Raw genomic sequence first — 23,410 nt, forward strand, 5'->3', positions numbered from 1 at the left:
CTTGATTAGGCCCCTTATCACACCATGCTTGATCCCGAATTTCGTAATTTCACCACAAAATGGAAAAAACAAAGCATCATCGACTGGTTGATTCGACGAGGCGTTGCAATTCCAACCAATGTAGAATCGTTCAATAAAATGAAAAGAGATGAATTGTACAAATTATCGCAGGAGCATCGATATCCGAAGATTTATCTCCTTGAAACTATAACAAAGGAATTGAGGGGTAATGATGTAAAATTGTTGTGGATGCCAGTAGCTTATTGTGAGCTAAACCCCATTGAACTCATCTGGGCACATCTTAAGAGACAGGTGGCAACTAATAATAAAACATTCAAAATTAATGATGTTTTGGAGCTATGTAAGGAGCAGATGAACACAGTTCCATCATCATTGTGGCTAAACTGTGCCCGACACGCTAGAGAAATTGAGGATCAATATCGAGGACAGCACAATGACGTAGACCGTTTTATAAGTCCCTTGATAATAAATGTGGGAGCAGAAGACAGTGATACCGATGACGAAGAATTTGATATCCAAGACGATGTTTTAGTATCTGCAGAATTTGAAGGCGTTTAAAAATAAAAGAAGTAAGTGCTTTATTTTGTTACTTTTCTGTTTTAATCTACAGATATGGATTGCTTTAGAAATATGTGTCCCATTACTGCAAGAATGCGGAGCAAGTTTAATATTTAATTTAATTTAATATTTTTGTGACTTGATTTCTTTTTACTCTCACCCAAATTTCACGTAAGCTTGCAGCAAGCTCGCTTTGCAAGTTTGCAATGCAAAACTGTTGCAAGCTTGCCGCAAGTTTGAAATGTCCCACTGTTGGCAATATTGCACTGCAATCTTGCTGCTGAAATCTTGCAGCATTAAAGTAAATTATTTATCTATGCTTACAAAAAGAGAACACTTTTGTTACTTGCAAAAAAGTTGTCAAGCAAGCTTACACGGATTTAACTGTATTAAAATATTAAAAATTTTTATTGCAGATGGTGTTATATTTTTTGGTGGGAGAAAGAATTTTTTACAGAGAAATTTTGATTCTTCATCACTGATTTCTTTTTTCACAATCCTTCGTAAATGTCGCTTGAAAAAACCACATGCCCGAGGTGTTTTGTAGATTTTGCCCCTTTCGCCTTTTTGCATTTCGTATATGTACCTTATAAAAAACAGTTTATAAAATATAATTATTTTATCTAAAGGAAATCAACTTCAAAATTTAACGCGATAATCTTCTTATTTTCCTAAAAAGTCAGGTGAAATATTTTGTATACCAGTCAAAAAGTAAATTTTTAGGTTGGGATTTTATTTTAATAAATTGGTAGAAATTCAGCAATTGAAGATTATCAAAACTAATTAAATACATTTTATAGAATTAATGAAATTTTTTTAATTAAATACATACCGTATAACGCAAGTAATAAGCAAAGTTTCAATTTCTGTTTTCGTAAAACACGAGCAAAATTAAAAACTTGTTGCTCTATCATGCCTGAATCGACAGTTTGCCTAGTGCACTAAACGTATAGTGAGCGTATGCGCAGAACGCATTTTAAATAATTTTTTTATGAACAAAATGGAATAAACTCCAGATACGCAATAAATTGTTACAAAAAACAAATTGCATGTGAAGCGCTTAAAATATTTAATACATAATTATAAATTTTTTTTTCTAAGAATATTTATAAAATTCTGGACATCACCTCACTTATTATTTTCAACTGTTTCCGGTATTCGAAAAATAAATATAAAATTTCTTCATTATTACTATAAAAAGCTATAAATAAAAAAATTGGGTCATTTACATAAAAAAGTTAACTGAACTGAAAAAGTTGTCAAAAATTTGATAATTTTTGTTGTACATTTCTTTAGAAAAACGATTATTATAAAATGTAAAATTGTGAGATACATGTATCAGCAGAAGTTCGTTACGTTGCCATGCCAACCAAGCATATTTGCCAAGTTGACCGGCTTATGAGATAATTTGCAAATGGCCTCTTGGTGTAAATCCGAAAGTTTAATTGTTTGAGAAGAAAATTAATTCATCGGTAAAATTTTACAGTTTCAAAAGATTCTATACTTTTATACAAAACTTTAAATTAATTTGTTTCGATTTTTGTAAAATTATGGCCGACGATACTAAAACATATGCAATAGTTGGTTTTGCGGATGGCCTGGTTATCATTCCCACGTGTTGGACTGTTTATGAAGGAAATAAAATAACTCAAAGTTTTTATCCTTTCAACTGCGCACAAGGAAAAGTCATTAAATTACTACTTTCAAAAACTCCCCTAAAAGATGACAATGCGCGTCAATTGCTTCCTGTACAAAAGCTTCATTCGTATGCAGGTAAGAAAAATAAATCTTGTATATGAAAACATTTATTAGGTTATATTGAAGTTTTAGTAAATTAATAGACTTTCCTTAAAAATACTTTTTTTACTCTTTTAAATTCACTGTAGTATACAGACCGTTTTATTATTTAATGTGTTTTTTTGCTAATTTTACCAACTAAAATCAAGGTTTATCTAATAGCACATTCGGTTATGTTGCTCTGAGAGCGCCCTTACTCAGAGCAAGAGCAATTGGCAACTTTGCCACAGAGTGCTTTGCTTCAGAACGAAGCAATGTGTGACGCCATTAGCAGTGATCTGCCAATGATCTGCTCCATGGCAGAAAGGCAAATGACGTCATAAAATAAATTCTTTTTCAGAGCACTCTGCTTGCGAGCGACTGGAGTACCTACTCCAAAGCAGATTTTTCAATTTAGCGCAAAGTAAAATTTTTTTAAAAATTTTATTTTTTGAAAAAATTATTAGGAACTAAATAAAAAAGCGCATATAAAAAATTGTCAATGAAAAATAATAATTATTATTATTATGAAAGACGTAATAATTTTGATTTTTCGAGAATTTCGAGTTTTATTAAAAAAATTATTGACTATTTAATAATAATAATTAAATTTTTTTATTAATTTTATTGATTTAATTTAATTTATTTAAAATTAATACAGAATAATAATGAATTAATTAGTTACTAATATTAGTAATTAATAAAAAATTAATAACCTATTTACTTCTAGCTTATTCCAAAATGTCTCCTTTTTGACAGTAAAATAATTTCTTATAATATTAAAAAGATATCATTTAAAGAACTTTCCTTTTATCATAAAAGAAAATCCTCTTAAATATAAATATTAAAAGGAAAATTCGTTTACGATGAAAGGATTCGGTTAAAATTAAATAGATTGTCCTCTCAGTGTATATACATTTAAAAAAAAAATTTCTCTTTTTCTGATATTAGTAAAATTGAACAGCTTGAGTAATAAAAGTGAAAAATAAATTTTCAGAACATATGTAACCAAAGGTTGTAGAGAGTAGAAATAAGTATGATTTGAGAAAAAAATTTAGTGTTTTATGGAGCTTTGAGTCTTTTAAATCGGTAAACAGGAAAAGGTTTTATTGGGAGGCCTGTTCTATCCCTTTTTTGCAAAAAGTGAAATGTGGTCAAAAAGATGTTGGGAATTTCCGCATACATACTATTTTCACAAATTTCCTCTCTTTTTTCTATCCCCACTTCATTTTCAAAAATTTTCCTTTTTTTAACACCCTTTGAACCATTTTAGTTTTGCTTAAGCAACGTTTAAGTGTACAGTGACTGAAAAGTGCTCTTAAAAATAATTTTCCATCATGTCAAACAGTGAAAAAATAAATTTTAAAAGTTTTTTCCTTGACGAAAAAAATAAGGAAAGAGTGGAAACTGATGATGAAATTATGTGTAACGTAATAATAGACGGTATTTAATTATATTAAAATAAAAAAATTAATTCTTATTTATATGAATGAATGATATATGAATATTTATATGATTATTAATAACAACAATAATAATTATTATTATTATTAATACTATTATAAGTATTATTATTATTATTATTATTATAACATTAATAATAATGATAAAAGAATACTGATGATAATAATAACAATAATAATGATTACTATTCTTAATATTATTATTCTTATATTATTATTGTTATTATTATTATTATTATTATTGTAACATTAATAATAATAACAACAGTAATAATCACGGAGAGAAAAATCTGCCTTTTATAGTATAGAAAGGTTTACATTTAATGCACAGAAATTTTCTATGCTATATAGACATGAAATTTGAGTAATTATAGTACAATCGTATGTCTTTTTAGCATGAAACTTGTCTATGCTAATAATGTTTGTCATATAGCCTCTTATTACATACTTATTATACTTTTAATCCAACGGCGCCATGCGAAGATCGCACATAACATCATCCTACTATGTTTGCATAAGTTCTATGCTTTTTCGGGGATAGACTCTTGCGACTGGCGATTAGGCATTTGTGTGAGTATTCACACAGTTACTTCCAATTCAGTAAAAGTGGGCGTGGCCTAATCGCCAGTTGCAAGAGTCTATCCCTGAAAAAGCATAGAACTTATGCAAACATAGTAGGATGATGTTATGTGCGATCTTCGCATGGCGTTGTTGCTATTAAACTACATGTTTCGTACTATAGAAGCATATATACTATGCTTTTTTAGTACGGACAAATACTATCCTAAAAATTCTCAAATCTTTGCTCTATTAGTATGAAAAGTTTAAAGAAAAATAGCAGCAATCTATTTCATACTATAAAAGGCAGATTTTTCTCTCCGTGTGTAATTGAATTTTAAACACTTTTATCCGCCATATTATATCTACTATTTTTTATTTTATTATATTTACTAGAAATGTAGACTCAGCGAACTCAAGAATCTTATTGTGAGCAGTTCCAACCAATCCCCATTATATTTTGAATTTTGGCAGTTTTTCGAGTCCTTCAGACCACTGTGCAAAGGCGCAATTAAATAGACCAAATCGCGGAAAATTTCAAAAATTTGGTTCGTACTCAACAAGTGCTACAATGTGTCCAAATGGTTAAAAAATATTTATTGGTATATCTTATTACTTGGAAATTCATAAGCTTTCCAATAAATTTTGTTTCAACTCTCTATCTTAATTTTTGGCTGCGTTAGCTTAGTTTGAACACAAGTATGTTTTGGATGGTGCTCGGTTGACGCCGTACCGACAATTGACGACGGTACTGTATATAACATTTTTAATATTGTTATGATTCTATACCTATATACTTGTTGCCATAAAAATATTAAAAATAAATTTTGTTAATTCAAGTATAATATTAAAGTTTAGAAAAGATTTCCTTCTCAAGTTAACATAATTAAAAATCTGTAAATATTTGAACCATTTTTTTAAATCTAAATTAAAAAAAAATTTTTTATTAAAAAAAGTTTTGTTAAAAGTATTTAAATTAAATTTTAAAGCAGTTCAAATAAATACTGCATGACCTTTTTTTAAAATCCAGTTAATTATGAAAAAGTTTTTAAAAAAACTGTAGACCCTTAAATAAATTTAAAAAAAGAATTCTTGTTTCATTAAGTGAAAAATTAAAAAAAATTAATTTAAAAATTATAAAATTTTTATTAGCTTAAAAATTATAATATTTTTATTAAGTTAAAAAAATTGTAATTTAATTTAATTTTTTTTTAAAATTATAAAAATCGTTTTTAATTAAAAAATTTTAAATGTTATTTTAATTTAAAGATTTTTAATGTAAAGACGCGAGGAACTTTTATAAATTGCCAAATGCTTCGAAAATACAATAAAATTTTCCTACGCCTTTGGCAACGCCAACTTCTTTTTTTTGGTACATTTTTCCAGGCTTCTGAAAACAGGTCATAAACGAAACAGTTGAACCTGAGTTTTTGGAGGGTATCAGTTACTCCTTCCTATTCATCAATTTATAAAAAACTTTTGAAGTAAAAAGTGGTAAATAAAACGGAATGTTACATTTGTAAAATGAAAATTTTTTTAGATTCAGAATTAAGAATTTTTTTCTGATATACTCAATTTTATTAGAAGTTTTTAACACAATTTGGAGCTGAGATTGCAATTATCCATACAATCGGTTGTGTAGGTAATTGTTTATCTGTTTTTTTAAAAACAAATTTCACATATTTTTAAATTAATTATTAGCGCATCTCAGTGATTTTTTTCAAATTTTTTCTATAATTTTTTCTATGAAATCTGATGAGTGAAAATTGACCCATAAGCAAATCACTCAAAATACCCTGTTTTTCTACATATTTGCACTTGTAACTTTTTTAAAAATTGTTTTACTAAGGTGTCATGAATGAGAAGTTTATGTAGTATTAAATTATCTATCCAATAATCTTTCTCTCGTTTTATAGCGATTTTTTTCAACGTTTTATCCCTGTTTTCTACGAAGGGCAAGGATTTTTGAAACGCATAGTACACTGAAAAACATTCAGTGTCGCTGCCTCACCTACGAATGTCGCTACCATACATTTCGGAGGGTATGTACAATCCCGATTTCGGAAGGGAGATTAGCTCGCAAGGGAACACTACCTCACCGCGAGAGAAGGTTACAACACTGGTTTTTCGTCCAATCAACTAGCTATAAAGCTTCCCGCCTGTTCGGGAAGGCTACCTGCTCTCAAGATTCGTTGACGCACCCGAAAACCGTAGGACAGAGCACTCGAAGCAAGAGTACGCAGCGCCATCACCACACAGGCGACAGCCACACCGAATTTTTTTCAGTGTAGTTTTGGCAAAAATGCACCGACCAAAACTAGGTTTGGCCGTTTTCGGCTTTTGAGCCTAACATATATAATTTATACAATCATTTGTAAATATTTTATTTGTAAAAATTTGTTCTTAAGTAAAATAAATTTCTATAACGTTTTTTACCTTTAATTTTTTAAAAGAAATTAATTTAAAGTGCAGGTTGATTGAAATAGGTCTTTTTTACCACATCCTATGTTAGGGTTAGAATTTGATGGGAAAAGGTTTTAGGTTTTTATTGGAAATCAATCATAAATAAAAAATTTAAATTTAATTATAAAAGTAGTGGATTCCTCCTACTACCATTCTATTATTCAGAACGTCGTTGAGATTCGTATTCTTATTTTACTCTTAATTTGATTAATCAGAAAAAAAGGAAATATGAGAATGGTTCAAATATAGAAATCACAATTTAAACTTCAAAGAAAAACATGTATTTTATAAAATAGAATCAAATACTTTTAGTACATGTATCAAAATAATGTGTTGAATAGAGTGAATGTCTGTGTAGTGTTAATATAATGCATTAGAACTCACCAAAATCAAATCAATAATATTTAAATCAATAGTCCTTAATAGTCAATCAATATTCCAATATTCAAGAATCCTCAATTCAATAATCAATATCTCAACAAATCGATATTCCATAAATGTCAAATCAATATTCAATAATCAATATTCCAATATTCAATAATCCTCAATTCAATAATCAATATTCAATAACTCAATAAATCGATGAACCAGTATCCAATAAATGACAAATCAATATCCAACAAATCAACAATATAATAAACCAATATTCAATAATCATAAAATCAAAATCAATATTTCAATAAATCAATCCAACTAAAAGAATTTCTCCACTTAGAGAATTCTTTTACAATACACACTTTGTTCAATCCCAAACTCCGGGTTGTAACACCGTCTCCACTTGAGACAAAAAAAAAAAGATTTGTTCCGTTTCCGTTTTATATATACATATTGTACAAGTTTATGTTGAAACTCTACAAACAAATGCCTAAAACATTACTTCCATTTTTAGCAATACTATGAATCCATAAGTAGGTGATTCCATTCATTTTAGGTGTATTTATAGAAAATTTACTGTAATTTCTAAGTAAATGTTAGTGTAATAAAACTTCATTAATTACAATATCACTAAGTTTAATAAGATTTTTAATTATTTACTATATATCCTTTGAAAAAGTTATATTCCTTTAAGTCTTTTAAGTCTTTTATTTGATAAAATTTTATCTTAAATTATTGATTAAATTGGAATACATTTTCTTTTTTTCTTATCAGAGGGGAATTTCTTATTTATTGTAATAACAAAAACATTAGTGTTCTTTTAAAAACTCTAATTTTCCCCAATTTAAAAGAAAAAAAACCGCTACTAAGTTTAAGTATGAATTGCTTTCTTATGGAGATTTTTAAATTTTGAAATATTAATAACCTCATTATATTTTCAAGTAAAAGATTCACAAGTACGTCAATTGATGCGGTTTTAATTATTATTTAAGTTGGTTATGTTAATTTTGATGTTATATAATGATTTTAAAAAAATAATGCTAAAAAGTCGGGTTTTTCAAAATTTTTTAATTTTAAAATATTAGTAACTTTGGACAGCATAAACGTAGAATGTTTCCTAATAAATAAAAAATTTGTTTCGAAATACTCTAAGAAAAGAAAGAAAAATATTTTCAGGAATTTAGACGAGGAGCCGGATCGTGTAACTCGACTTGCGCTCGGGCCGGTTGCTCTGGAGCCAGTCAAGACAGTCAGAAAAGATAAAAAATAAAATTCGGAATTTTCAATTTTAAAAAATACTGCCATATAGAGAATGAAAATGCGCATCTTTTTCGTTAATGAAATTTTTTGTAGGATTATTATTTTTAATAATAATAATGGAAAAAAACTGCAAATTTTTAATTTTCGAATTTAATTAATTTTCAAAACATAAATCGTCACTGCTCGTACAAATCTTAGTGAAATTAATTGAAAATTGGTATACTTACGTATTTGGGTCTTCCGAAGACGATAAAATGATAAAAACATTTTAAAAAATTTATTCAAAAATTATTTGTTAATGTAAATAGAGACCTGTCAGTAAATACGTTTTCTCAACTTCAACGAGAAAAAGTATGCGGGGAACTTTCGAGTTAACAAAACTTCCAGTGAGACATTTGTTTATTATTATATAAAGAAGTTTTTTGGAAATTTTCGGGCAGTTTCATCAACAACTTTAGAAGATATAAACATTTTCTGAAAATGGAATTTGCGCGTCAGCACCATCGCCACAGCAGACTTCGCGCGGAGACCTACAATAAGTGAAAACTGACTCATTTCAGGTGCAATCAGTCAATAAAAATATTTTCTACATCCATAAAATGTTTTATTATGCAAATATAATATTGTTAAATAATATTCAACTAAAAAATTACATTTTTTTAAATAATATGTTAATAAATTCCATAATACCGATTTCAATCAGTCTTTTATCTAATACTTTGACAGGGTTTGGTAAACTTATAAAACTAAAACACTTAAAGCAAGTATCAGTCTAATATTTTATAATTTATAAATTACTTATTTTATAAATTATTAAGCCCAATTTACTAAGTAGTGGTTTTCAAGCTTTTTTTTTTATTTTTGGCATTCCAAATTAAATTTGGTAAATCAACGAGTTACAAAAATACATAAAGTTTTTCAAACTTTTTTTAAAAATTTGATAAAAAATTGGCTTAGTGGATTGGTTAATTGTTTTGACTACAAGTTCTTTTTGGGTTTTTCACAGTAGACTTACTGGATTGTTTACTCGAGTTTTTTAATTCTTCTGTCACTTTTTTCATAGTTTTTTGTTTACTTAAAATAGATTTATTGTATTTGCTCCTTGAGTTTTTTAAATTGTTCATATTTTTTCATGTAGTTTTTGATTGTTTCGCACTGGATTTATTTGGTTGTTTATTCAAGGTTTTTTTTGCTTCGTAGTCTTTGCTAGCTTTGTAGTCCTTTCGTTTATAAAACTTTTCAAAGTGGCGGAAACAAATTTTTTTCTTTATAGAAACATGTTATATGAGATCCTAATCAATTGTCGAAATACATAAAAGTTCATCGAATTCACTTGAAACTTGAAACTTGTTACATATTACGAATATGATTTCAGATTTTAATAATTCAAAATGGCGGATCCAATATGGCGGACGAAATTTATAAATATTAATTATTCTTTATAAAACTTGGTGTCTAGGGGTTTTTGGGGTCGCTGATAATAACATAATAATAATAATAATAACATTTATAAACTTTTACCACCATATTGGATCCGCCATTTTGAATTTTGAAAAGCCGACATCATATTCGTTATCAGCGACCCCAAAAACCTTCAAGTAACAAGTTTCAAGTTAATTCGACGAACTTTTATAAATTTCGACCGCTATATTGAATCCGCCATTTTGAATTTTGAAAATCTGACATCATATTCGTAATCAGCGACCCTAAAAACTCCTAAGTAACAACTTTCAAATGAATTGGTGAATTTGGTTGCTGATTACAAATTTGATGTCGGCTTTTCAAAATTCAAAATGGCGGAACCAATATAGTGGTAGAAATTTATAAATGTTATTATTATTATTACGTTTTTATCAGCGACCCCAAAAACCCCTAGACACCAAGTTTTATAAAGAATAATTAATATTTATAAATTTCGTCCGCCATATTGGATCCGCCATTTTGAATTATTATCTTTGTCTTCAATGACAATAAAAGTCGGATTATTTGCTTCTCTTATAATTTTATAATAATCATCTGCCGTTTCTATTGTTTCCGTTTTCTTCTTTTTTGACCATATAGACCGAAATTTCTATCGCAAGAACAATACGAATGGCCACAAACCGGATATAAGTGCCGAATTTCAATTTGTAATTTTCTTGACAACAGTGATAAAAACGAAAGTAATAAATAATTTTTGTTTTGCGCAGTGCAATTGTCGGAAAATAAATAAATTTTGTTGTAGTACTTCAAATTAAATTCCCGTTTAATTGCGTCAAAAAGAAAATTACAAACTGTGTTCGAACCCGTTTTTAAATTTCCTTCCAAAAAACAGTACATATAGCTTCGCTTTTAACCATTAAGAACATTGACATTAAGAACATTAAGACAAAGTAATCGCTTGTAAAATTGCTCAGAACAAGGTTGCTTCGGCAAAGGTAAATTTTGGCCGAAATCAAATTCGATGCACAATACATCTGGTTCTGTCGTCATACCTTTTTTTAGAGCATAATGCTCTTCAACAGCTTTTTTGTGATTCTTTAAATCTACATTGTCCTTTTCATTTCGAAATTTGAAGCAAAAATCACAAACATCCGTGTGCGGTTTCGAAAATGAAAAATTTAAATTATTATTAAAATATTTCGAATATGTCGACTCTCCAATTGGTGGTTTTTTGCCCGTTTTTTTAATATAGTACTCAACGAATAGTGAAAACAATTTAGTTATCGTTAATTCAGAGTCTTCGAAGTACAACCGTCCAGATTTTTCTGAACTATAATGCGATGGTGTGTGAGGAATCAAAAACAAATGCTCCCGAATAAATAGTTCTACATCTTCAGTTAATTTCTGTACACGATTTTCATGTTTACCAGTTCTTTTTTCTAGAGATTCATTTAAAAGCATTTTTTTTTGATAAGTGTAAACCTACCTATTTTTATATCGAGCAAGTTGCATAAGAACTTTTGGCAAACAATGATACGCTTAGATACACCATGGAATTAATATTGCCACAAAGTTTTACTCTTGTCTTTGGAAGTTTTAGGGACGGAATTTCCGTCACTTTATGATTTTTTTAATCATTATTTATTCATAATCATCTTTCGAATTATTATATTATAAAACACAACACACATTATTATTGTGAATATTTTAATTATTATTTCGAAATCATTTAATAATTATGCCAAAGGTCTTTTCATGTACTTTATTTATAATGAATTGTTAAATTGAAATAAGTTACAAAATAATAACATGATCTAAATTCTTATTGTATCATTTAAATGTGGGTCTTCAATATATGACAGTTACTTAATCCCTTTGGAAGATTAAGTAATAATAATGAAAATTATAAGTAGAGTAGGTGATTGAATGTATCACTGCCCCAGTTAAAAATGCAACGTTGTTGAAATTGCATGAAAATAAGGAGAAGTCAGTTGCAAAATCAACTCTCCTTCTACATGAATCGGGAGTGATCATTGTCACCAATCTCATTGTTAAAAAGAGTTTAAATAGTCGGTCTTTCGGACAGTAGGGATCGAATGATCAGTATTCGTTCAAGTGTTGAGTATCATTTTCCGCAAAGGCGGATGTAGTGTTAATTCCCGCAAAAGGCGGATGATTATATTATTGAAGTCCCACAAAAGGTGGTTGAAGTTATTAATTAATCCTAAGTAAGGGTTGATTTGTGTTAAATAATAATAAATACAAGTGTCTTGAAAATATATAAAAATTAATTGAGAAATTCATTATAACTAAATAAAGAAGAGAAGACTTCCGCATACCTAAGTATCAAGTGACAAACAACGAGTAATACGATACTTTTCTGTAACGATTATAATTCTGGTGAGTCTTTTTAAATAATTGTCTTTAACAAAACAGTTTCTTATGTTTTTAAATCTATCTTGTTGATATTTGTAAGACTTGACGTAAGTCAATTAGCTTAATTATTATTGAATTTTGTAATAAACCTTTCTTTGCATGTATAAAACAAATACATTGAGAATAATTTGTAATAAATTGAGTGTTAATTTAATTTGACTCTATTTATTTATTTCACATTGAATTACTTTGTCTCATGTTTCTTTTTAACATTTTCTCTTAAATACCGTCTATCCAGGTTTATTGAATCAATAATTTACTAAGAGGTAGTCCACTACCTTATTCTAAAATTGTTTAGCGAAGAGCATTTACGCTTTCCAAATAAGCGGAATTGTTAAGTAATAAAAATTAGTATTCTTTCTATATATTTATTATTTCTCGTCAAGTTATCTATTTTATTTTCTTTTGTTAATTAACTTCCGTCTTTAACAAAATGGTGGCAGCAGTGGGATTTATCGCTCGAATTTTTGAAAAAATGTTTTAAAAAAAGAAAAAGTTGAGACTTTAGTAAAGAGTGAAAAATAAATTTTCTTTCTGAAAACACACATGAATTAAAACACACTCACAAATACACAGTAATTATTTGAAGCAAAGTGTGATAAAAAATGATGTTGAAATATTTGTTTATTGTTTCCATGTTTTAATGTATTATTTTTCAGACAAAATTTTTTTTGTTTGGGTTTTTGTCAAGTGCGCGAGTAGAATTTTTTGTTATTTTTATTTTGGTTCGCTTACGTCGAACTGAGACACAGTAACTACCCTTGCATTCGGCAAGCTCTGGTTTCTCTAAAAATTCCTCGACTTAACCTTGCCAGAAGTGTGTAGCCACTTGGGCAAGTGAGAGACCTATTGAAAATCCCCACATGGGAAACCACATGGGATCCTATGTCAAAAACTATGTAAAACCCCATTCCCCATATGGGAAACCACATGGGATACCATATAAAAACTCATGGGAAATTGGGACAGGAATTGGCATAGGAAAATATCAAAACGAGGTTCATCCATGTCATTTCCTATGTCAAATCCCATGTCAAATATCATGTTAAATACCATGTTAAATACTAATTGAGATCCTTTATCACTTTTTTGGAAAATTTTCCCATGTCAAACCCCATGTCATTTCCCAAGTAAAAACCTTTATCATTTTTTTGAAAAATTTTCCCATATCATTTCCCATGTGAAATCTTTTATCATTTTTTTGAAAAATTTTCCCATGTCAAATCCTCTTTCGCCTTATCGAAAATACCCACATAGGAAAGCATATGGGAATCCACATGGGACACCATATTGGAATCCACATGGGAAATGGAATACGATTTCATGTGCATTCTTCCAAATGATAAAACAAATAAATTTAAGCATAGGAAATCATATAAGATTTCATATAGATTCTGAAATTTCAACCTAAGATTTCACATGGATTTACATATAGGAAACGATATAGGATTTTATTCGGGAATTTTTTAGTTGGCTGCTTTATGCAGGCGGCAGTTTACAAAAAAAATTAATTATTTGATTAAATATCAAATAATAATACTTCAACTCATCTGAAAATAAAAAAAAGTTTACTTAACTTCTGCCTTAGACTCTCAGCTTTTATAGTATTGCAGACTGATCTCAACTGTGAGAGAAAATATTTTCACCATCTGGTGGTGAAACAATGAAACTATAATGACGATCAACATCTATATTGAAATTTCCTATGTCATTTCCCATGTCATTTCCCATGTGAAATCTTATCATTTTTTCGAAAAATTTTCCCATGTCATTTCCCATGTGAATTCCTTTATCATTTTTTTCAAAAAATTTTCCCATGTCATTTCCCATGTGAAATCTTTTATTATTTTTTGGAAAAATTTTCCCATATCAATTCCCACGTCAAACCTCATGTCATTTGCCATGTGAAATCCTTTATCGTATTCCATTTCCTCTGTGGATTCCCATATGCTTTCCCATGTGGGTATTTTCGATAGGGCGAAAGAGGATTTGTCATTGGAAAATTTGTCAAAAAAATGATGAAGGATTTCACATGGGAAATGACATGGGAAAATTTTTCGAAAAAATGATAAGATTTCACATGGGAAATGACATGGGAAAATTTTTCGAATAAATGAAAGAGGATTTCACATGGGAAATGACATAGGAAATTTCAATATAGATGTTGATCGTCATTATAGTTTCATTGTTTCACCACCAGATGGTGAAAATATTTTCTCTCACAGTTGAGATCAGTCTGCAATACTATAAAAGCTGAGAGTCTAAGGCAGAAGTTAAGTAAACTTTTTTTTATTTTCAGATGAGTTGAAGTATTATTATTTGATATTTAATCAAATAATTAATTTTTTTTGTAAACTGCCGCCTGCATAAAGCAGGAATCCCATGTGGATTCCCATATGCTTTCCTATGTGGGTATTTTCGATAAGGCGAAAGAGGATTTGACATGGGAAAATTTTTCAAAAAAATGATAAAAGATTTCACATGGGAAATGATATGGGAAAATTTTTCAAAAAAATGATAAAGGTTTTTACTTGGGAAATGACATGGGGTTTGACATGGGAAAATTTTTCAAAAAAGTGATAAAGGATCTCAATTAGTATTTAACATGATATTTGACATGGGATTTGACATAGGAAATGACATGGATGAACCTCGTTTTGATATTTTCCTATGCCAATTCCTGTCCCAATTTCCCATGAGTTTTTATATGGGATCCCATGTGGTTTCCCATATGGGGAATGGGGTTTTACATAGTTTTTGATATAGGATCCCATGTGGTTTCCCATGTGGTTTCCCATGTGGGGATTTTCAATAGGGAGGATTAAAATCACGAAAAGTATACAAAACAGGAGTTAGATTCCAACACGAATTGTTAAAAAGATAAACGCCAAAAAACGAAATGACCACAGTTAAAATGGAACGCCACTTGTTACACCAATTTTCAATTAATTTCACTAAGATTTGTACGAACAGTGACGATTTATGTTTTGAAAATTAATTAAATTCAAAAATTAAAAATTTGCAGTTTTTTTCCATTATTATAAAAAATAATAATCCTACAAAAAAATTTCATTAACGAAAAAGATGCGCATTTTCATTCTCTATATGGCAGTAATTTTCAAAATTGAAAATTCCGAATTTTATTTTTTATCTTTTCTGACCATCTTGACTGTCTCCAGAGCGACCGGTCCGAGCGCAAATCGAGTTACACGTTTTTAAAAGTTATGGGCAAAAAAATTTTTTTTCGATTTTTTAAAATGTTAATAACTTTGGATAGAATTGCAGTAGAATATTCGCTAATAGCTCAAAATGTCCAGAAGTGTAAATTCATTTTTTCAAAGTTCTTGGCAAAAAACGATTTTTAAAAAATTTTGAAATACAAAAAAAATTAGTTAATCTTGATTATTTTGGGTTAAAGTACTCTCATTATTTATACGCCTTTAGATTTAGAACTTAAAATTAATTATAGTTAATGTAATAAATAAAAAATGTTATTATGTAAATAGTTTAATAAAATATACTTTTCATGCTGGAAAATGTAGAGTTTTTTTTATTTAAGATTTACTTCGTCATCTCATCCATTAAATGTTAATGAAAATATACATCAAGAGGCTTCAGGACTATTAATCCCTTTTTCAAATATTGAGAATGAAGAAAATGATATCTCCAGTGATGAAGATGCTAATATGGAACATTCTGATAACTACAGGTACATAAAGAAGCAATTTACTATAATTATACAATTTCTTAAGCATACATCATGTTAATTAGTGACAGTGTACAAATTTTTACTAAGGTCGATTAATGTCGAAAAATAATTATCACACATTGGGCAATTTTATTCATGGAATCTACTTTTTAGTTCTCATATTTGATAAAACAAAATTTATATTCAACATTAATTTATTAACCGACTTTTATTATAATAAAATTTTATTGAAACTAATTAGTCATGCATCAAAGTTTCTTCGACCAAACTTTGTAAATCACAATGTATTTTTTATCCCATGTCTTTTTATACAAACTTTAATTATCATTAAAATTAATTTTATATAATTACGAATTATTATTTAGCAGAATTATTTATTAGATCAAGGAAACATTTTTTTGTACATGAAAAGTTGGTTAAATTAATAATATCAATATAAATTTTATTGTTTAAAATTTAGCAACAGTATAATATTTAAACGAAAAGTTTTAATAAATAAAGCTTTGTTCAATAAATATTTTGTACTTTGAAAATTTTCTTTAGAAGTCATTTTACATTTGAGGTTTATAAAAATGTTTTTCTTTTCTTTTGCGTATTTGTAATTTATAGGTTATTAGAAATGCTTCCCATGAAAAAAAATTTAATAATTAAACCACCAGCACAACTGCACAAGATGTTTCCATGAACCTTTTTGATTGGTTTTAGTGCTTAAAAAATGAAATTTAAAATTTTTTTTGTAAATTTGAATAAATATATAAACAGAAACAAAATAGTAAGGTGTTTTTCTATTCAAATAATAAATTATAAATTAACTATAATAATTTCCGTATTCATTCATTCATTCCGTCTGTCCACACTTTTTTCCTTTTGTTTTTCTAAAATTGACAGATTCTTGATTTCGTAATATTTTATGGTTAACGCGACGGATATTTTTATTCATCGTCATTAATTAAGTCATATACTAAGTATAAGTTTAAAGTAAAAAAAAATACTGTTCATTGTGTGCTGCACCAGTATATTTCCTACTTGGTATTTATAGAAAAAAAGTTTCAATTATAATATAATTTTTATTATTATTTATAAATTTATTATATTATATATACATTTTTTTAAATATAATGATTATTACAGATAATTAGAACATTTTAACTTATAATTATTATTTCTTTCATTATTTTTCCATTATTCATTATTATTTATTATATATTATTATTCATAAATTCATTATTATTAATTTGTTTTTATTATTAATTATTAAATTGTTATATTTTTTATCTGTAAACAATATAAAAATAGTTTGCTTTTTTAAAAAATTCTCAATTTGATTTTAATTTTTAATTTAATTTTCTTTTTGAGTACATAATTTTTTAATATTTATTAATTATCAATTAATTAAATTTTTTGAAAAAAAAAACATAAATTTAAAATTTTCATTTGAAACGAAATATTTATAGAAAATACAAAAAAATATTTAGCAAAACTAATTTTTTGTAATTTAAAAAATTATAAAAAATCATCTAACATTGACTTTATAAAAAATATTTATTTCTAAAATTTTAATATTTATATTCTAAAATTTTTACTTAAAAATCTTATTTTTTTACTATCAATTCACAAAAAAATGATCTTACTCGTTATATATACATTCTGTCAATAAGAAAATCCATTCGTCAGTAATATCTTTTATCCCAACAATCTCTGCCTTTTCGTATACAGTATACATAAGTGTCAAAGAATATTTTAATCATAATTGACACAACATAATTAATTTTTCTCTGCATTTCAAGTGGCGGCGGTTATGTTGGTGAAACTAGAATTGATTTATCAACATTTACACCGCAAATTGTAACTATTGGTTTTAATTTATGTTTTTCTTATCATCACTTTTTCGATAGGTTTTTTCTTGGGTTTTCATTGTTGTTACCGTCAACAATCCAACTAATAGTTTTACAAGTTTATTAAATTTAAAAATTAACTTAGCTAAATTATTTTTGCTGTATTAACTAATTATGAGCTGACTTAACTAAAAAATCACTATTTATATAACATGAAACTCATTTTTTTCTGTGTAAAAATAAATGATAACGTGAAAATTAGAAATATATCTATTATTAATTTATTACTCCACTGATGCAGAATTATTATTATTATTTTAAAACAACCATTGTAATGACAGTTGGACGCGCGCTTGCGCGCGTGTAATTTTGCTAGTTAAACAATAAAGTTTTTTGTGTCATATACCTATGTTTAAACAGTTTTCCAATAGTTGTGTTGTCGAACATTTTGGTAAGACTTCCACTGAATTTTTTTGAAAATCAAACATTTTTTTGTAAATTTTCATTTCAAAAAAAAATGCAAAGAAACTATTTTGAAAAGAAATATGCGTGTCTGTTTGAATGAATCCAAAAATTTTGAAAAAGTTCATGTCTAAATCTAGACAAGTTGATAACAATTAAATTCATTTTTTTTGAAGGCAAATAAAAATTTTACATTTAGGTAATAAAATATGAAAGAATATTTTAATAACTTTAAAGTGTTGAAATGAAAGCCAGAAAACCGTTTTTTATTGTCATGTATAGTTCATTCGCAAACTATTTTTAAAATAAGACTCAAACGTGGACTGTCTCTTTAAATAAAAGTTATATTTTATAAAAATTTAGTTAAGCATAAACTCATACTTATTAATAATTATTTTCTTATATATTCAAAGTAAAGCGTTTCTTATTCTTCTCGCATTTTATAAATTTATTTTTTTCTTATAGTGCAAATTGCAGCGAGAGTGAATTAAATAATTGCGAATCCGAAGATGACGTCTTAGACATTGAGAAAAGTGACGACAAATTATCTGAGGACTCCTATGTTAGCGACAGCGAAAATACGGACCAAGTTTCTACAGAAGAAGAGACAGACGAAAACACAGATGATAGTTTTGACGATAGTTCTAGTGCTTCAAAATCATTCCAAGATCAAATACGAAGTTGGGCTTTACGGTTGTATATTTGTCACGTTGCAATAACTGCATTGTTATTAATTTTCAAATCAATTGTAAATTTTCCTTTACCATTAGATGCAAGAACTCAAATGGGAACTCTAAAATATGTTAAAATTTCGCAAATGGGAGATGGTGCGTATCATCATTTCGGCGTAGAAAGAGCTGCTAGAGGAATTGTACGAGAATTTCAGAAAAAAGGTAAAACAATTGACAAAGTTAAATTGGTATTTAATATTGACGGTTTACCGATCTCAAAATCTGAAACTGAGAGTGTGTGGTTGATCCTCTGTTCAGAAATTAACGGGGATTTTGTGTATCCAGTGGGAGCATATTATGGGAAAAGTAAACCAGACGATGCAAATGAATTCATAAAGGAATTCATAGACGAATTATTTCACTTGTATAATAAAGGTTAAACAGATCCTAATGTTTTAATATCCTGCGAATATATTGTCTGCGATGCACCGGCAAAATCTTTTGTCTTTTTTAGGGTTCCGTACTCGGTTCGGAACCCTATTAATATCGGTTTTTTTGAAATCGTGTACCCCCCCCCTAGCGGCCACACAAATTTATCTGGAGGGCTGAAAATTAGTACACATATGTATTTTCGCGTGTAGATTACAGGAAAAATATAGCGAACTTGATTGGAATTGATTAACATAGCGTTGTCAAGGAAAAACCATGAATTTTTACGAAAAATGCCTAAAAATGACTATGTACCCCCCTCCTAGCGGCCACATCTTTTGACATAAAGGGCTCAAATTTGGTACACTTACGTATTTTTACGTGAAAATTACAGGAAAAATACAGCGAACTTGATTCCGATCAATTTACATAGCGTTGTCAAGGAAAAATCAAAAATTTCGAAAAAAAATGATTTATTCTCCCTAGCGCACACAATATTCTACTCAGACAGTTCATATTTAGTATACAAATGTATTTTTACGGGAAAAATACAGGGGAAAAAAAGCGGTCACGATTAGAGTTGATGGTTAACTTTTTATCAAGTTTTTCAAGAAAAAATGACAATTTTAGGAAAAAAATGTATTTTTCCACCAAAAACGAACAAAATTTTATTTAAAGGAAATTAAATTTACATATTTTAACGTATTTTTAGGTGTAGATTACAAAAAAAATATAGCGAGCATGATTGGAGTTGATTATCATAGCGTTGTCAAGGAAAAACCATGAATTTTTACGAAAAATACCTAAAAATGACTATGTACCCCCCCCCCTAGCAGCCACATCTTTTAACATAAAGTGCTCAAATTTGGTACACTTACGTATTTTTATGTGACAATTACAGGAAAAATATAGCGAACTTTATTCCGATCAATTTACATAGCGTTGTCAAGGAAAAATCAAAAATTTCGAAAAAATGATTTATTCTCCCTAGCGCACACAATATTCTACCCAGACAGTTCATATTTGCTGTAAAACTGTATTTTTGCGTGAAAAATACAGGGAAAAAATGTAAGCACGATTGGAGTTGATGATCAATTTTTATCAAATTTTTGAAGAAAAATGATAAATTTAATAAAAAAATGTATTTTTCCGCAAAAAACGAAAAAAATCGGACAAGTGCGAGTTACACTCGCACTGAAATCGAGGGTTCCGTACTCGAAGCGAACTTATTTGGTATAAAAACAAATGTTTAAAAAATATTTGTTGTGTATTAAATAATATATGTGATACAAAAATGAACAATTTTAAAAAAAAATTTAAAAAAATTGTTCCTCCTTTGGTATAAAAACAAAAAAAAAATTTTTAATTTGTTTTGTATTTCCAATAATATAAGTGATACAAAAAGGAACAATTTTGTAAAATTTAAGAAAATTGTTCCTCTTCGTATCACTTATATTATTTGAAATACAAAACAAATTAAAAATTTTTTTTTTGTTTTTATACCAAAGGAGGAACAATTTTTTTAAATTTTTTTTTAAAAATTGTTCATTTTTGTATCACATATATTATTTAATACACAACAAATATTTTTTAAACATTTGTTTTTATACCAAATAAGTTCGCTTCGAGTACGGAACCCTCGATTTCAGTGCGAGTGTAACTCGCACTTGTCCGATTTTTTTAAAAGGTCACACGGGGTACTCCAGTTGTTCAAAATGCGAAATTGAAGGGACTTATGTTTTTCGAAAAGTAGGGAAAAAAAAGAAGAAGAAAGGAACAGTATGCTTTCCTGGTATTAAACTATCAAAACTAAAGGCAGATGAGGGATTCGATCGCAACGATTATAATGAAACATTAAGTTTTGGGTGCGCGGACCATATAAAATTAGATTAGATCGGCGAAAAATAAACAATATTTCTAAGAAATTGAAAACTCTCACCTATAGCATACCATCCGAATTTGTAAAGAAACCTCGCTCATTGTGGGATTATTCTCATTGGAAAGCCACAGAATTTAGGACATTTCTTTTATATGCAGCACCAGTTGTTTTAAAAAATATACGATCAGATATGTATCAACACTTTTTACTTCTACACACTGCAATGACAGTATTGGTCAGTGAAGTTCATTTACAAATACCATTAAACATAGATGTTTGTCACGATTTGTTAATTCGCTTCGTTGAAGATTTTAAAACAATTTACGGAAGAGAGTACATGTCTCATAATGTGCATAATTTATTGCACTTTTGTAATGATGTAAAAAAATTCGGTACTTTAGACAAATTTAGTTCATTTAGATTTGAGAACTACCTATCGACAGTCAAGAAGTGGATTAAAAAAAGACATCAGCCACTGGAGCAGATTGCCTGCAGATATTCAGAACGGTAAGCGCATTTAAATGAGACAAAAGTGAAAAACACAACGACATTAAAACATCCTCACAATTCAGGGCCATTAAAGAGACTGTATCAATATCAAACAGCAATATAAAATTTTACACTACAAATCGATTAAATTGAACTGCATGGAACTCAAGAATAGTTGTATTTTATTGAAGGGTGGCACTTTTGCTCAAGTTGTAAATATTGTCGATAGCATCAACGAGACGTGGCTAATAATAAAAAAAATTAACGTTGTTTCTGAGTTGTATAATAATCCAGATTCCAGATTAATTAACATTTACAAAGCAACTCTTTCGGAGGAAACCGAGTTTTCCACTTTCTTAACGAATGTAGTGTGCAAAGTATGGAGAATTCCATGTACCACAGGAGTACTTTTGCTTCCCGTACAACATGTTGCATAATTTTATATCATCATTGTCTTCATTTATTTAATTTAAAACACTTTCCTGGGAGCAACTATTTTTTTCACCTTATTAGGTAAAATTTTAAAAAATTTTCATAAGGACTAACATCGGGGCTAATAAATTGTACTCAATTTTAAAAATGTTCCATAACAAATATTTTCAAATGTATAAAGTCACTGAGAATAAATTTTAAAAAATTTCTTTCAAACAATTGTTTCGTTATTTCTCCTTTGCTAGTCTGTGATTTTATTATTTAAATTCAAAAGAAATTGACAAAATAATTTTCCATAAAACTATTAAATATTTATTTTACTAAAACTTCCATTTTAAAATTTCTAAAAATTTTCAGCGCAATTCTGCTACAAATTGTTCTTGAAACTTTTCGACAATTTTGCTTAGCATGTTTGCAGAAAGTTTTTGCTGCAAACTTGCCAAGGGAGGACATTTCAATATTTGCCACAAGTTTGCTGCAAACTTACCTTACAAACTTTCAAACCTTGCACTGCAAACTTGCAGCAAACTTGCTGCAAGTTTCCGTGCTATTTGGGTCATGTTGAAGGATTTGTAACAAAAAATGATCTTAATAGAACAATATTTAATATAATAATGATCTTAATTTTACAAGTTCACTCTTAATATATGTATAATTTGAGCTTCCCGTAATTCTTCAATTATTGACATAATTTGATTGTTATGACTTGAATTGACAGCCTTTTGTGATGCGACAAGTAACCGTAGACGATCAACAATCTCATTTGGATCATCCCAATAGACATAGTGAGGATATGATTGTTTCTTCAACATCATAAATTGTGGTAATTGAGTTTTTTTCTTCAAATAAGAATCTCCAGATTTGAGCAAAAGTTTTGCAATAACATTAGTATCTTTGAAAGTCTTATTACTATGAATAAGTTTATTTTGACTATAATTATTTCTATGTGCATTCGTACTACGCAAGATTTCTTTATAGTTTATGAAATCATTAGCATTTGTTAACTTTTGATCAGGTTTTTGTCATAATATGAGTTCCAATAATCCATCCGTTTTAAAATATTATTCCTTCTCAACAAGGTTAATGTAAGAACTTTCAAAATGAATTTGCGTATCACCAATTATATATGTACCGTCGGGAAGTTTACGTGCTCCATAAACCATATCTATATA

General features: G+C 28.2%; 2 protein-coding genes across 2 annotated transcripts; both read left to right on the forward strand.

The window, feature by feature from the left end:
• The first annotated feature begins 24 nt into the window (after positions 1 to 24).
• Positions 25 to 579, forward strand: LOC127285381 (uncharacterized). Its single transcript, XM_051311362.1, has one exon. The coding sequence runs from the start codon at positions 25 to 27 to the stop codon at positions 577 to 579; it is 555 nt and encodes a 184-aa protein (XP_051167319.1).
• A 1,550-nt stretch (positions 580 to 2,129) lies between these two features.
• Positions 2,130 to 20,024, forward strand: LOC127285383 (uncharacterized). Its single transcript, XM_051311363.1, has 5 exons — positions 2,130 to 2,352; positions 2,563 to 2,683; positions 15,892 to 16,041; positions 18,804 to 19,031; positions 19,109 to 20,024. The coding sequence occupies exons 1-5, from the start codon at positions 2,130 to 2,132 to the stop codon at positions 19,143 to 19,145; spliced, it is 759 nt and encodes a 252-aa protein (XP_051167320.1). The 3' UTR covers positions 19,146 to 20,024.
• The last annotated feature ends 3,386 nt before the right edge of the window (positions 20,025 to 23,410 follow it).

This window comes from Leptopilina boulardi, unplaced genomic scaffold (assembly GCF_019393585.1).
Source record: "Leptopilina boulardi isolate dan_hultmark-lab unplaced genomic scaffold, ZJU_Lbou_2.1 LbouV2_332, whole genome shotgun sequence".
Lineage (NCBI taxonomy): Eukaryota > Metazoa > Arthropoda > Insecta > Hymenoptera > Figitidae > Leptopilina > Leptopilina boulardi.

Bases quoted from the DNA above. Each gene is read 5' to 3' on its own strand.
- LOC127285381 (XM_051311362.1), top strand. From the start codon at position 25: ATGCTTGATCCCGAATTTCGTAATTTCACCACAAAATGGAAAAAACAA.
- LOC127285383 (XM_051311363.1), top strand. From the start codon at position 2,130: ATGGCCGACGATACTAAAACATATGCAATAGTTGGTTTTGCGGATGGC. The intron at 2,684-15,891 runs GCAAATGACGTC...TTTTTATTTAAG, and splicing joins ATCTGCTCCATGGCAGAAAG to ATTTACTTCGTCATCTCATC. The intron at 19,032-19,108 runs GTTGTATATTTG...CTTTACCATTAG, and splicing joins ATACGAAGTTGGGCTTTACG to ATGCAAGAACTCAAATGGGA.